The 13,954-nt window shown below is 42.1% G+C and overlaps 1 protein-coding gene across 1 annotated transcript in view; it reads right to left on the bottom strand.

Moving 5' to 3' along the window:
• Nucleotides 1-865: 865 nt before the first annotated feature.
• CFAP74 (cilia and flagella associated protein 74) overlaps nucleotides 866-13,954 on the bottom strand; it is a 40,291-nt gene continuing 27,202 nt past the window's right edge. Inside the window, exons 23-38 of the mRNA XM_074161604.1 lie at nucleotides 13,714-13,887; nucleotides 12,276-12,409; nucleotides 11,374-11,650; nucleotides 10,693-10,800; nucleotides 9,884-10,038; nucleotides 8,517-8,651; nucleotides 8,006-8,115; nucleotides 7,578-7,633; nucleotides 6,745-6,864; nucleotides 6,381-6,533; nucleotides 5,464-5,593; nucleotides 4,776-4,930; nucleotides 3,632-3,770; nucleotides 2,705-2,826; nucleotides 2,076-2,210; nucleotides 866-1,405 (exon numbers count right to left, since the gene is read on the bottom strand). Coding sequence (XP_074017705.1) covers nucleotides 1,283-1,405; nucleotides 2,076-2,210; nucleotides 2,705-2,826; nucleotides 3,632-3,770; nucleotides 4,776-4,930; nucleotides 5,464-5,593; nucleotides 6,381-6,533; nucleotides 6,745-6,864; nucleotides 7,578-7,633; nucleotides 8,006-8,115; nucleotides 8,517-8,651; nucleotides 9,884-10,038; nucleotides 10,693-10,800; nucleotides 11,374-11,650; nucleotides 12,276-12,409; nucleotides 13,714-13,887 — 2,226 coding nt within the window. The 3' untranslated portion in view covers nucleotides 866-1,282. The remainder of the gene's footprint in view (nucleotides 1,406-2,075; nucleotides 2,211-2,704; nucleotides 2,827-3,631; nucleotides 3,771-4,775; nucleotides 4,931-5,463; nucleotides 5,594-6,380; nucleotides 6,534-6,744; nucleotides 6,865-7,577; nucleotides 7,634-8,005; nucleotides 8,116-8,516; nucleotides 8,652-9,883; nucleotides 10,039-10,692; nucleotides 10,801-11,373; nucleotides 11,651-12,275; nucleotides 12,410-13,713; nucleotides 13,888-13,954) is intronic.

Raw genomic sequence — 13,954 nt, forward strand, 5'->3', positions numbered from 1 at the left:
CAAAAGAATCAGACACAGCCTCCATTGTCCTCAGCTCCAACCCGAGCGCCCCAGCTGTGTCCCCTCTGGGGATGGCAGCGCTGGCCCTGGCTGGCACCACCACCCCCAGCTCCTGCCTCCTCCCAGGGGAACGGTTGTCACTCCCGCAGCTGCGGTGCTTTAGACTGAAGAGTTAAGTAACTTCGTAGCCACTTGATCCATTATTAAATGAGAACGGATCCGAAAGGATCAAACACACTGTCCATAGAAAAACAAGGAACCCTCTTTACCACTTAGACAAGCGGCCTCTATAAACAGGGGAAATTGCTTAAAACATCTCTTGTGACAATTGCCTTCCTGCTTTTTCCTGCAGCCCCACCAGCTTGACACACTTTCCCTTAGGGATACTCAGAGAGCCTGTTTCTATTTTCTTACTGCATAATCTAAATAAGCAATTTTAACAGCTCCACAGGCCAAAAGGCAATGAGCCTTTGGAGCGGTGGAGGGAATTTTGCCCCAGACTTGATTCAAGAAAGAGCACGACATAAGATTTAAGAGATTATCTGTGTTTCTAGATTTCTGCTAACTTCCCAGTCCCCTCATTCGCTACTTTTCTCTTCCCTGGACTAGCTACTGCTTCCTGACAGGATTGAGACCTGCAGAGCATTCCAGCTTCCCCAGTAACAGGCAGAAATCCACCCTAAGTCAGAATTCAGAGAAAAGCAAATGTAGAAATTCAGAGTTCCTGGAGAGCCGCGATCTAGGGCAAGTGTCTAATTAACCACCTCCAGAGATTCAGGGAACAGCACGGTCACTATTTCCTCCCCGAGCACGTGTCAGCAGGGAGATTTCACAGCACACTAAGAATGACTGCCCAAACCATTTTGAGGAGGCTTGAATAAGAAGCTTTATTCTGGTCTTAAGAGGGCAAAAGTCAAGGATTTTCCAAATCCATTGAAAAGCATCTGAAATCGGAAAAAGATACGTTGCTTGAAACTCATCCATGTAGATATAAAAAGATACTTCTCCTGAGGGAATGTCCACCTTTGGAAAACATCTATTTGGGGCCCTCGTTAATTCCTTCTTCTACCACAAGGTTATCGTCACAGAGTCAGCTTGAAAATGAAGCTTGTGGAGCCAGAGTTTACAGAGAATTTTGTGGGGGTAAAAGCAGAAATATGACATGTCACCTTTCTTCCCGCTTCCCTGCTCCCCTCACAGATTTGCGATCTCAAAATCGTTCCACGTTTCAACCGAGCTCCAAGGATTTCCCAGTAATGTAAGCCTCCACCTTCCTTTCCACTCAGCTTGGTTCCTCACCGGGAGCACACGCAGACACAACTTTTGCCATGAAGAGGATTTGATAAGTTTCCTTAATGTCACTTCTTAAGGTCAGGAGGGCTGTCACAAGCAGAGGGTCATCGGCCTACCAAAAAATCCACACGTAAAACCAATCTATTTATTCGTACATAGAACAGATGAGTTGATGAAGTTCTAAACCATGGATTTCACATCTCAGCTACAAATTACCTCTCTTCCCACTGGGGTGGCACTTTCCACGCAATGCTCCTACTGCAATAAGTGGCAATGACTAAGCATCCTGTCTCCAGAGTGCTACAGATATTGTCACCTCACTACAGCCCTGACAACTGGGCACAGCAGCAGCAGAGGACACTGCCGTGAGGGTTGGGAAAGCGCTGGATCCTGTTACCCATCGCTTAGTGATAAATCTTGTGTAACAGCCAGTGGTTACCAAGAGGCACAATGTCAACATGACACATCACACCAGGAACTCTGTTGCCTTGTTTCGGCACATGATAGCAGTAATCTCTTCATTTTGGACGAGGCTACTCATTCTGCCATCCCACACACGCCTCCCAGCAAAAAGCAGGGGAGTCCATTCTGTCATGCTCCATGAAAGGCCAAGATGATGAGTCAGGAAGGGCAATCACAGCCCTGTAGAGAAGTTTGGACAAAAAGGCAGAAGCAGCCAAGGAAACAGGGTTCATAAAGTGGAAAAAAAAAAAAAAAAAAAATCCAAGAGCCCCCCCCGACCTCCAGGAAGAGACCAGAGGTGCCGCAGAACGGCCACTTACGCGACAGTCGGCAGGTGGCACCCAAGAGACACCGATGCGTTTCACTTGCCCACACTCAACCGTTCCCTTGGTGGCCTCGATGGTGAATCCCTTCTGCTGCAGGAGCGGGGGGGTCTCAAGACTGAACTCCAGACTCTAGGAGAGACCCACACAGAGAGTGCACCCTCAGCACAGCCCCTCTGCTCCTTCACACGCTCTTTATTCAAGCCTGCCCTGCCCAGGCGCTGCATGCGGGCCCAGGGCTTCCCAAAGTGCTTCTGCCCTTTGAAACTGCACGTATCCGTCTTGTTCGTTGTGTCAAGTTGTCACAATACACTAAAATAACAGGTTCAGACCTGTACTTCAGCTCTGTGCTCAAATCTCTGTATTCCTGAATTAGGGAAGCAAACTGCTAAATTAATTGTGTTGCCGACTTAACATAATGCAAATTCCTCATATTAGTCCCTGAAAAATAATCCTATCTTTTCAAACACCAGTGCTTTTATAATGTAAAGTTTATCAGAAACCCTGAAAGCTGTATTTTTTAATTTATAGGCTGAATTTTTGACAGAAAGAACTAGTAGCCATTTGTACGCTGTCACAATTCCACAGAGCATCTGACAGAAAACCACACTTGTTATTTCCTTCACCTTCTTCGACGCAAACTGTGTGTGTATGGATCCAACCCTCAGCTCCGCCGCTGCCGGCACCGGAGAACTCTCTCCCTCGAAGTACTCCAGAACGAGGAGAATGGACTTCACTGGTTTTTGCTCTAAACAAATAGGAACTAAGTAAACTCCCAGATAGTCAACACTGAGTGATTATCAGTTAAGCATAAATTACCCCAGGATGGTTCGAAACAAAGTGATGTTGTGGCAAAGTCATGAGTTGGCGTAGACAAGGAGATCCTTCTTACAGACTTAGTGAAGAATTAAGCAAAAGGAGGTTTTGCACAGTTTGCAAATGCAAACTATAACAATTGTTTACCAAGTTTCATGCTTGTTTTCTACCCATACATTATTCCACACACATATACGTGCGTATGATATTCCTACTTGTGCACAGTGTGTGCTTGGATTTATTTATAGCTCAGGAGAGGCAGGAGTTGCTTATACACTGTCTCTGAACACAGATCCTGTCCAAAGAAATTAAGGAAGGATGAATTCAAGCCCCTGAAAGTGTGTCTGTTTCATAACAGTGCAATCGGGAGAGCCCAGGATATGTTATTATATATGAAATAATTTTATAAATATTTAATACAAGTCAGAGAAGGGGCAGAAAGCAAATACATCTTAATACTTTGTAGTAGTATTAAATTATAATAATTTTTTTTTGCAAGGTAAGTTGCAAAGATAGAAGACCGTCATTAACTGCAATAAAATTAAGATAAAAGCTTTCCTTAAGACAAAGTTTCCTTCCTTTTTTGTGTGTTATGAATACAGGCTGTACCATAATGCTTATTTGTTCTGATTCTGGAAAAGTTATCTTCAATTTACTTTTTCTTAACGGCTGAGGAACATGCCCTGGTCTTATAATTTCCTCTTTTGTAATAAAGTGTAAGTGGCAGCACTTTATACCCCCTGTTAGTGCTTCCTGCGGTGACGTGGGTGATGTTACAGCCAAGGACTCAATGGGCACATCTAGTGGAACCCCCCCTTCCACAAACATGGGGTGGTCTCTTGCTGCACCCTTCAGGTGGATCACATGGGCTGGTTCCTGGAGAAGAGAAGAACACTTCAAATGTGAGTTACAGCTTCCGTACCGCTGTAACAGCAACACTGACACAACAGCATCAGTTGCATAGAAATGATTACATCTCTCTATACAATAAACACCAGGAGGTCCTGTACTCCTACACCGTGATCCTGTGCCCTCCCCTTCTCTTGTCCCCTCGGGCACTTCTGTTTTAAACAGCCTTTCACCCTCAGGCAATGTGCCTCGGGAGGGGACTGGGCAAACTATATTAAAGCCACTAAAAGAGGCAAAACTCATCTGCTGCCAAACTCGGCTAAAGTTTGTGAACTAGGACCAGTCTCCATTCATCGTCAGCTTATTCTGATTGCATTCTTAACTGTAATTCCAGAGATAATCAGCAGATACAAAACTTGCAAGGAGAGAAACAGTACTTTATATGCTCACTACCAGTTTCTGCGGTGTCTGCAGTGCCTGCTGACGGTCATTAGCTGGCACTCTTCAGTAACTTTTGGCCGGCCTCTTGGCACACCATGAAGCCCCTGCCGTGCCGCAGCCTGTCCTCTCCTGCCCTGGGCTCGGCTGAGCTCCACTGCTGCTCCGCAGATGGAACCTCCTTCCTCACGCTGGGTGAGAGCGGGAGCAGCCTCCCGGTACCCAGCGCCCGTCCCCGTGTGGGCACCGCTCCGCTCCCGCTGTCATTCAATGCTACTTGCAGAGAACCCCTCTGTGCTGTGCTCAGCAGTGCGGCAGCCACCCTCCTCCCATCACCTCCCCTTTGCACCGTGCAGACAGCTGGGCACCAGACAGGACCGAATCCCAAGTCGCTTTTGTTATGAATTAATAATGGAATATTTAAAACCTGACCAAAAGTCAGTGGGCCCCAAACCTGCCATCTCCCACCTACATCAGCGTATCTAATGAACATAATATAAGTATTTGAAACTCCTACTAAGACCCATGCTGATAAAGTCACTGTAGGCCTTATTTAGACTTTGATTTCATATCCAGGTACGTTGATTGTCTCACCTTGCCGAAGAGCACAACCCTGAGGCGGTCAGAATAGTACAAACTTTCGTGGTCAGGGCTGAAAGTAACAGTAAAATCCTGACTCTTCCCAGCAACAATCTCTCCTTCTGTTGGAAAGATGCTGAACACACTTAAGCCGTTATAGTTTTGTGTTCCTGGTAAATAAACACAAGGATATGAATAAGAAAGGAGGACAGCTTCGTGTTACCTCTTCATGTATTTTTAAACCAAATTAATTTTTGTTGGAACAGCAAATAAATAAGACCTGATGCAAAAAAAGGTGTTAGAAATACCAGATAAATCCATCTGTCAGTTTAACACATTCATCTCTAGAGGACCAGAAGCAGCATCACCAAACCCTTCATATATTCTAAAGTGTTTTTACAGAGATGGACATCCCAAAATGTAACCTTTAATACACAATTACAGTGTGGGTTTATTTAGATTCCAAGACTACTATCTCCTCACTTGAGGATATTTGCTCAGGCTGCATAAACTTACAGCTGCCCCTATAGAAAGAATTAGTGCAGCTCTTACTGGGGAAACAAAATGATGTCTTTGATTTCAGGGATGCGATGCCCCAGGTTTTGACTCTGTGTAGATCTAACAGGACACAGTAACGCTGCTTTAGACTTCATGAGTCTTTAGCAAAAGTAAAAGAAAGAGAAAAGAAAAAAAACAAATTTACCAACAAACTCTGTTCTTTGCAAAGGGGACGTAATGAAGGATGGAATTTTCTGCTGATCTTTGTCCCTTGTTGATGAAAGGGAATCCAGTCGCATGGAGTATCGCAGGGTCAGTGGGGAGGTGTTCTGTATCTGGTGACATTAATTTACAGCATTTTCATTAAGAACATTGATTCTCGAGCTGTAGGATCCATATTTTGTGACCAGGCAGAATTTATTTTGCTGTGTTACTGTACAATTGTGTACCCAGATGCTGCAGAAAGCACACATTATTGCCACCCATAATGAGCCATATCAACCTCCACCCCCCAGTAACAAGGACCAGGCTCCTTTTAAGAGTATCACAGCAAGTAATATATTTTGGTATTTAGATAAAATCTAAGAGGAGAAAATTTATGCCTAGATCTTGTCCTGTTCCTGAGTCTGAGGAAGTTTGCCATACATGAGTGAGTGAAGGGGTTAAGCCTGTCCCAGGGCAGCCCCTCAGGTTGCTCTTTGCAGGACCAGTTCTGCATTTCACCATGTGCCTCTGTCACTGCTTCCCGTGGGCACAGAGTGACCTCGGCTGTGACAGTGATGGACAGAGTACAGAAATCAAAGCCATTTCTGACTCCACATCCCTCTGCATCCTGGCTACATCTACAGAGATCACACGGACCATTTCTTTTTCTTTTCTAGAAAGTACTGGATCTCTATTTTTTCTTTTTTTATAGGCTGCAGGCAGGACAGCAGCAGGTAACAAGATGCTCCCGCACAGCTTTGTTACCTTTGGCCTGAAACTGTCTCAGCGTCAAATCACTCTGCCAGACATGCTTTTAAAGCTACGTTCTTTTGTCTACAGTTTGTCACTCTACAGAACTCCTCTTCCTCCTCCCAGAAACTGCCGATGTGTTTTCTGGTTCAGCACGGGGGGATTTACCTTGAACGTGGAAGTCCCCTTCTCTCTGGCTATGACATATCCCACATCGAGTACTTCTCCCACAGAGCAAACAATTGTTGGCATCACCCCACGACCAGCGATATTTAGGGTTAGGCTGGTTTTTGCCGTCCGGATGTCCAGCACGTCAAAGAACTGCCAAGAGGATGTCTGCGTCAGCCCATTTGCTGAAGGAAAACACCCCCACCCCTCCCACTAACGGGCCATTACTACTGGATTTAGCGTATAAACAAAAATCCAAATGTTTTTCTTATTATTATACAGCCTCATCCCAGTCAGTATTATGGGTATATTACACAGCCCGTTACATCTCTCCTCCCCCATTATTGTGTCATCTCTTACTCACCCATTCATTCTCATTTGGACAGAAAGAGATGACGAGGGTTTTATTTTCACCTGGCTCAAGCATTTTAACTGGTGTGATCAACAGGAAGGGCCCACTGGGATTCAGAACTGAAAATCCGAGCTAAAACAGTGCAGGTCAAGGAAAAGAATTTATAAACCAAGATTGGGGAAAAAGATACAAGAAGAGATTCCAACTATTGTTTAGACCAACATATGTATAAAACAAGCATCTCTGAGCTTTTCCAGAGATCAATAACTAAGAACAGAAGAACTAATCCAATTATTTCTTTCCACAGAATTCAAATAGTTGGAAGATCCTTTTCCAGTTAAGAAAAGCTCTATGTAACTCCATGTTCAGGTTTTGCCCGGAAAGGGTCATTAACACCATGAGATCAGGGATATGCCTTCTCCTGTATTATCCCACAGCTTAACCCAGACAAGCCAGTGCAGTAGCCCCTTCCTACACGTATTCAGAAATTCAGAGCAGCATCATGCAAAACTGAGTTGTTGGTTCTGTTTCACACATCTGTGATCCTGAACTGAAACTGCCTTTGTCATCAGCACCTTATACTCCTTAGAAACTGGTTAAGTGCTTCTCAAGTCTGGCTCTCTGCGGAATTCTTTCTGGTTAAGAGAAAAGAATTAGCTTTCCAGTAGGTCACCTGTGAGTCTGTTCCTCAAATCACCTCCCGCCTCACTCCGAAAGACGTGTATTAACTCTGAAATTTGCTACCTCCTACTTACTTGAGTGTCAAACAGTTCCTCCTACAAGTAACGAATCAAATTAAACAGAAACAAACGGCAGATTAACGTACACATTCCAAACAAGGATACTTCCACCCTCTCCGGGGAGATGTTTTGTACTGTAATTGGCTTCGTCATCCTGTGGCCTGACAGGAATGAAAACGTTTTCAGAAGCGAGGGTGCTCCCTCATGCATTACCATTCCTCCTTTTTGCTCATGCTTCTCCCTGGACCAAACTTTCATTCCATTTCTATGGCTAATACACGAGTCAAAGCTCACCAAAATGCTTTCAGATTTGGACAGAGCTCCTGATTCCATGTTTTGGGATCAAGTCTGCTTTTTACATGCCTCAGTTGGCCAGATTGGCTACTGATTTTTCACCTAAATACCTATTTTGGGGCTAATTTCTACACTGACCTTTGAAAGTCAACTAAACAATGTAAAAGAAAATGCAAAACTGTGTTCGGAAGAAATTGACATCAGACAAAAAATTTAAAGCCTGAATTCAAATTTCATACCTACTGCAACGTCACCAAAATTCACGGTGTTTTTTCCATTATCTGAAGTGACCACAACAGATGGTGCTACAGCGGGACAGCGCAGCTCCAGGTACAGGGTGTTGTAGGGGCTGGAGAGAGAGAAAAAGGATATTTGCTTTTGGATCATACACAAGACCTATTGTCAGAAACCTGTTCTTACTCTGTTCATATCCTAGGAGGATACCTTCAAGTTGCTATTACAAAACAAAACATAATTTCTGGTGGCTGACTTCTTTGTGTGTGCCCAAGCAGAAAGATCTACATCTGGCTTCAATTTTTTAATACAATTATTCTTTAAGTTGCTTTGCTATTCATGTGTTTGACTCTTATGCAACTAGTGGGTTGTAAGCATGAGTTTCTACCACTGACCTATGATGTAATTAAGATCAGAAAATAAATTTCCTCCCCAAATGAATAAAATTCATGTGCCCACCATTTCTCTCCCAAATTCCTGAACTGCCATGAATTGCAAATATCTAATCACAAATACCTGTAGCTCAAGTTTTCGGAGCCTTTCTTTTCATCAACACATCCACTTGCAACAAAGCACGGTATGATGTATTTTTCAAACCTCCCCCTGAAATTTCTCATCAGGAAAGCCTGGGCTGCCATATAAGCATCAGAACTAGAAAATCCAGGAATAAGAGTCATCTCAGTGAGTGAGAGAGAAAGAAAAAATAAAAATCAAATGTCTACTGAGCTATTTGTGTTTCCTGTTTCTTAGTCATACATTCAAAATGGAACATAACAGTGAAACTAAGCAACTGTCTTGATGCGCTGTAATAGACCCACCCCAAGAGGTTTGCTTTTCTCGCCAAAAGAAATTAAAGTTATAAACCCAGATAATAGATCTTATACTAAAGATTGCAAAACCCTCAGTGTGATTCCATTATGTTGAATACTTCAAGTATCCCAGTGTCTTCCAGTATGTCTACATCGTTTCAACTATATGTAGACACGTGACCACATTTCTGCAATGCAATATGCCAAGCAATGCTTCATAATCAGAATCTAAAAATAGAAATTTCATTTTTATGAGCTGTACTGAAAGTATTAAAAAATGTAATTAATAGACAGCAACGAACATGGGATTTTAGTCCAAAATATCTAACACCCAGTACAACAAATGCCTGGTGTTTAAGCATGTATTTACTTCCAAACATTTCTAAATTCCTCCAATTAGGCAGAAGTGTGGTTCTAAAAAGTTGATTGTCTGCTAAACAAGAGACCTCAAGCATCAGATATTGCATTTAAGTATCCACGTTTCTAGACAGCACAAATTATTAATGTTAATTCTCACTGAGGCACACATTGTAAAATAGCCATTTAAAAATGCACATTTTACAGCATCATGACATTTCCAGGGCTGAAGGTGACCATGACTAACGTGGACTATGTAAAACCTAAAAAAAAAAAAAAAAATGAAATTAACCCAAAGCCATGGCTATGGGCCCATCAGATGGTTTCCATCTGTATTCGGTCTGTTAGACCTATTCAGAAAAGGTCTATTAAGAGTAGCTTCTTTTGGTAACTAAGTTGAGCTTTCTAGTTGCCCTTTATAATAATACCCTCCTTGGTTCAGCCAAATTTCCCCAGAGAGCCACATCTCCCGCTTTCTGCTCTGTTCTTTGAAGTCTTCAATCCCTCTGATGCATAAAGGGATTCTTTGCCTACACGAGAGGGTACAGCTGTGTGGCTTAAAAGCAGCGCTAATTTTGGCAACAGCCTTTGCAACACAGCTAAAGCTATTTCTTCTCTCCAGTTTGCTTTCTTCTCCACCTATAGGCTTTAGTAGATTTATTAAACCACTTAAAGAGAACGTCGTCTATGTAGTACAAGATGCTTTTGCTGACTTACTCAGGCTTTAACTCTTCGTATTTTGGTCGTTCAGAGCTATGGAGAGAAGTCGGGTGTTTACTGCCTCCATCCCTTAGCAGCTGCCTGGCAGACTGCTGTCTGTGCATGGAAATGCTTGATTTCTTTCCCTCTCTTTTTTCGTCTTTCTTCCTTTTCTGCAAATACACACAGGGAGACATCATACACCGAGGGTGATCACCGGAATCCACTGAAGACACCAGTTTAGAAATACACAGTCCCTGCCCCAAGGATACAGTATCTGGTGAGGGGTGACAGGTTGCCTGAACCAAGGTAACAGCGGTGGGATCATGGTCACAAGCCACAGACACAGGAGTTATTACATACATTTGCAATAACGTAAAATTAAATTGGAAGGGGCATATTTTACCCCAGAGTTCCTCTATTGGAGCAGACAAATACAAGACTCATGGGAATTTTACCTATTTATCTCATAGTTAAAGACAACCATAGGTGTTCACATAAATTAACTCACAGCATTGCATAAGAAGTCCATGGATGTTGTAAATCTGCAAGAAGTGTAGAATTTTTTTTTAGAAGTACTTGCAAGGAAGTCCTCTAGGAATGCTTTTGAAATTGTTAGCAGGAAATTAAATCATTGCTCAGTGAACAGGCTACACATTAAGTACAACAGCAGAGTCATACTCTTGTCCTTTACAGGCAGGTCTTGCATGGATCAGGAGTTTGAGCTTCATCAATATGCAAATAATTTTATGATAAAAATATCATCCAGTAACAAATATCTGGAAGTACAAGACCAAGAGCACGTGCTTGTTCTTAGCGTTCCTTACTTGCATTTCTGCCCCTGCCGCAGCTGCTCTGCAGAGCCTCCGAACTGCCTCTTCTCTGATCTGCTGATCCGACAGCGTTGGTCTGAAGGACACTCGAATCAAGCTTTTCTGGGAGCGAGAGCACAGACAAGAATGAGAGGCAAAATCCAGCCCTCAAACATGTTTTATACATAAAACACTCAATAGGAACATATACTTGTCAGCAAAAAATTAACAAACTCGGTTAATTAAGTTAATTAAAATTAACTTGGTGGTGCTCAGTTAACGGTTGGACTTGATGATCTTAAAGTCTCTTCTAACCAAAATGATTCTAAATAAAATACAATTTTTTTCCAAGATGATCCTAATAAGGTCACTTGCAGGTTTTTTGGAAGTCCACTATATTAGAGTGGGCTGGTTTCACATGATCAGTATTTTTGATATTTAAACATTCTTCAAATAAATCATAATGACAACGTTGGGGAAAGAACATTCGAGGCGAAAGCTCCCATAAAGCATTAGCCTGCTAAGATGATTAACCCCTCATGTCAGATTTTAAAACATTATTTCTAACAATACAAAATATTCCAGCTATTCTAATATTAATTTACATCTTGAGCTTCATTTACAAGTGACTGCATTTGTAGGGATGCAAATGATCAAAAGATTTGGCAGGACACTCAACGGTTAAAGTGAATTTACCTTTCCAGGCAACACAGTTCCGACAGAAGGTGTAATTGTTACGGGACAGGCCTCTGGCACACGGAACTCAAAGGAAGTGGGTCCAACAGGGGCAACTTCCCCTTTGCCAATTCTTGGGACGGGATGAGTAAAGGGGTTGACGCTCACATGGGAATTCATCACGTAGAGCGTGGCTGTGGACACCCCGTTTAAAGCTGTTGCAGCAAACTGAACCAAGGAATGAGACAATTCAAGAGGTGGGTGGACTCCAACCGCTTTGCATGACAGCTTGAATTGTCTAAAAATAAACACATGATAAATTGTCTCAGCATAAAATAGTCTCTTAATCAGCCCGGAAAATAGGGAACTAATCCTGTAGTCCCTATTTAAGCAGAATTTCAAGCTTGCAATGGGAATTTTGCCTAAAGATGAACAATAATACTATCTATTTTTAATGCACAATTGGCTAGAGTCCCTACTTGAATTCTTCCTCTGTGAACTTCTGGAAATGCACCCAGTCAAATCAAAGTTTATGCCATCATTATTTTAGTAGCATTAGCTTAATGTACGAAGCATTTTCAGAAAAAAAGAAGGTCCTTCAGTAATTCTGCTGAAAAAGCAAGAGAACATTGCAGGTGAAGACAGCCTGGGGCAAACCTGCAGCTTTGATATGGGACAAGGATAAGTTTCAGGTGGGACAGGAAAAGTCATCTCATTAAAGACAGACACGTAAATGAAGGATGAAACTAAGAGGTACTGAGCAACTCTTGTCAACTGGAGAACTCCTACCTGCCTCCCATTTTGATCCTGGCCTTAGCTCCTCAAAATAGGCAGGGATTTAATTCCTGAACTACCTCAACAGTGGAAATCCAGCAGGATTTAGATTTCTAGATTACCTGCTACTCATCAGTTTCTTAACATACCTATTAATCTCCGACTTGCAGGTTAGTTCAAAGCTGTACTCTTTCGCCTTGTTAGCTTTAAAGATTATATCCAATGTCAGGCTTTCAAGGGGAAGAAGAATACCAAGTCCATCATTGGGTTGAATTTCAACAAACTTCAAAATGGCAGGATAAGAAATTATTAGTTAAACTATCAAATTAACAAATTAAAATATTACTGGCAATATAAGAAAATGTTGTTATTAAAAGTACACATATCAGGAAAACAGAAACCTTCTAGCGAGAAGCTTTCATCTGAGTCAGTGACTAGTGTCTGCCTGACGTGCAGATTTCTAATCTCCAAGTAACTTGAAAGGCATTAAATCCATTACCTCAGACTTCTGTAGAATCTCTTCCCCAGCTTCTTACCACCTACGATAATCACCTTTTGCTAATGAAGTCTATTTACTTTTCATAGAAAACTGAATGAAATATGATAAAGATATCAACAGTTCCCCCTGTATCTTTGAAGGGCTGATTCCTGTATGATGTGCAGGTACCATAGTGACAAGTACCAGCCCAATATCTACGAATACATATTGGTTTGTGTTTGAGTTCATGATGATTCGAGAATGTCTCCCCATCACTTTTTAAGCTAGTCATGAAACACATGCTGTGAAGTAAAGCTTTAACGAAGCTGAAGGTGCCAGTTTCTTTTAGCAAACTCCTTGATTTTAATCCCTAAACCAGCAGAGAAAGAGAGAATGCCTCATTAAATGTCAGGTTCCTCCAGCTCCGATTCCAATATGCTAAACCATTTCACACTGTGCTCATCATGTCATTATGAAGCTTGAACAGCTAACTTTTTGCAAAAAAAAATAAATTAAAAAATTCAGTAGACCTAGTCCACACAGAACTGGCAGCTCCTGTGATTAATTTAGCTTCCGCATCAACTTACAGTCACTCAGAGAATACCTAGGCATGGTTCAGGGATGATTCCCAATAAGCAGTTTGGACACGGCCATCCTGCTTTCAAGACAAAGCGTTTAGGCATTTGGATGCCAACTGTGTGATAGCCCTCTGCCTCCCGGCCAAAGCAGCTCCCCTGAGCCTGCTTTATGCAGTAGTGTAAGTGACCTGTCAGTCTGAAAGAAAAGGGCACCAGGTATTCTGCTAGGAGATTTCTGGGTGTGAATATAGGTATTCTAATAGGATAAGTTAGCCCTATATAGGTGAGGATGGTAAAATCTCCTCGAAGATGTTTATACTGCTTGGAAAATGCTTAGGGTATAATAAAATGAAATTTATACAAACCAGCACCAGAACTAATCTGTGTGTTTCCACAGTGCTGCAGGCAGAAGGATTTCTATGGGTTTGCAAGAACTAGTCAAGATTTATTTACACTCACATTCAAATATGTTTTCATAATAATTAAATATATTTTGATACAAGAAGAGGTGTTTTGGGGATAACTACATACCTCTGGAAGTCCCACAAATCCAAACTCTTGTGGCAAGATGGATTTGTTTGTTAGCTTGACGTTTGCCCGCACAGCTTCATAGATTGTGCAGTACCCAAAATTAATTTGTGCTGGGCTGATTTCCAAGTCAGAAGTAGTAACAATTGCATGGACAGTAAAATTAACTTTTTTAGCCTGAAACAAATGCAAGAGCACAGGATAAAAACCTCCATCTGTAGCATTTAAATGAAATGTCAGCCAA

This window comes from Numenius arquata, chromosome 20 (genome assembly GCF_964106895.1).
Source record: "Numenius arquata chromosome 20, bNumArq3.hap1.1, whole genome shotgun sequence".
Lineage (NCBI taxonomy): Eukaryota > Metazoa > Chordata > Aves > Charadriiformes > Scolopacidae > Numenius > Numenius arquata.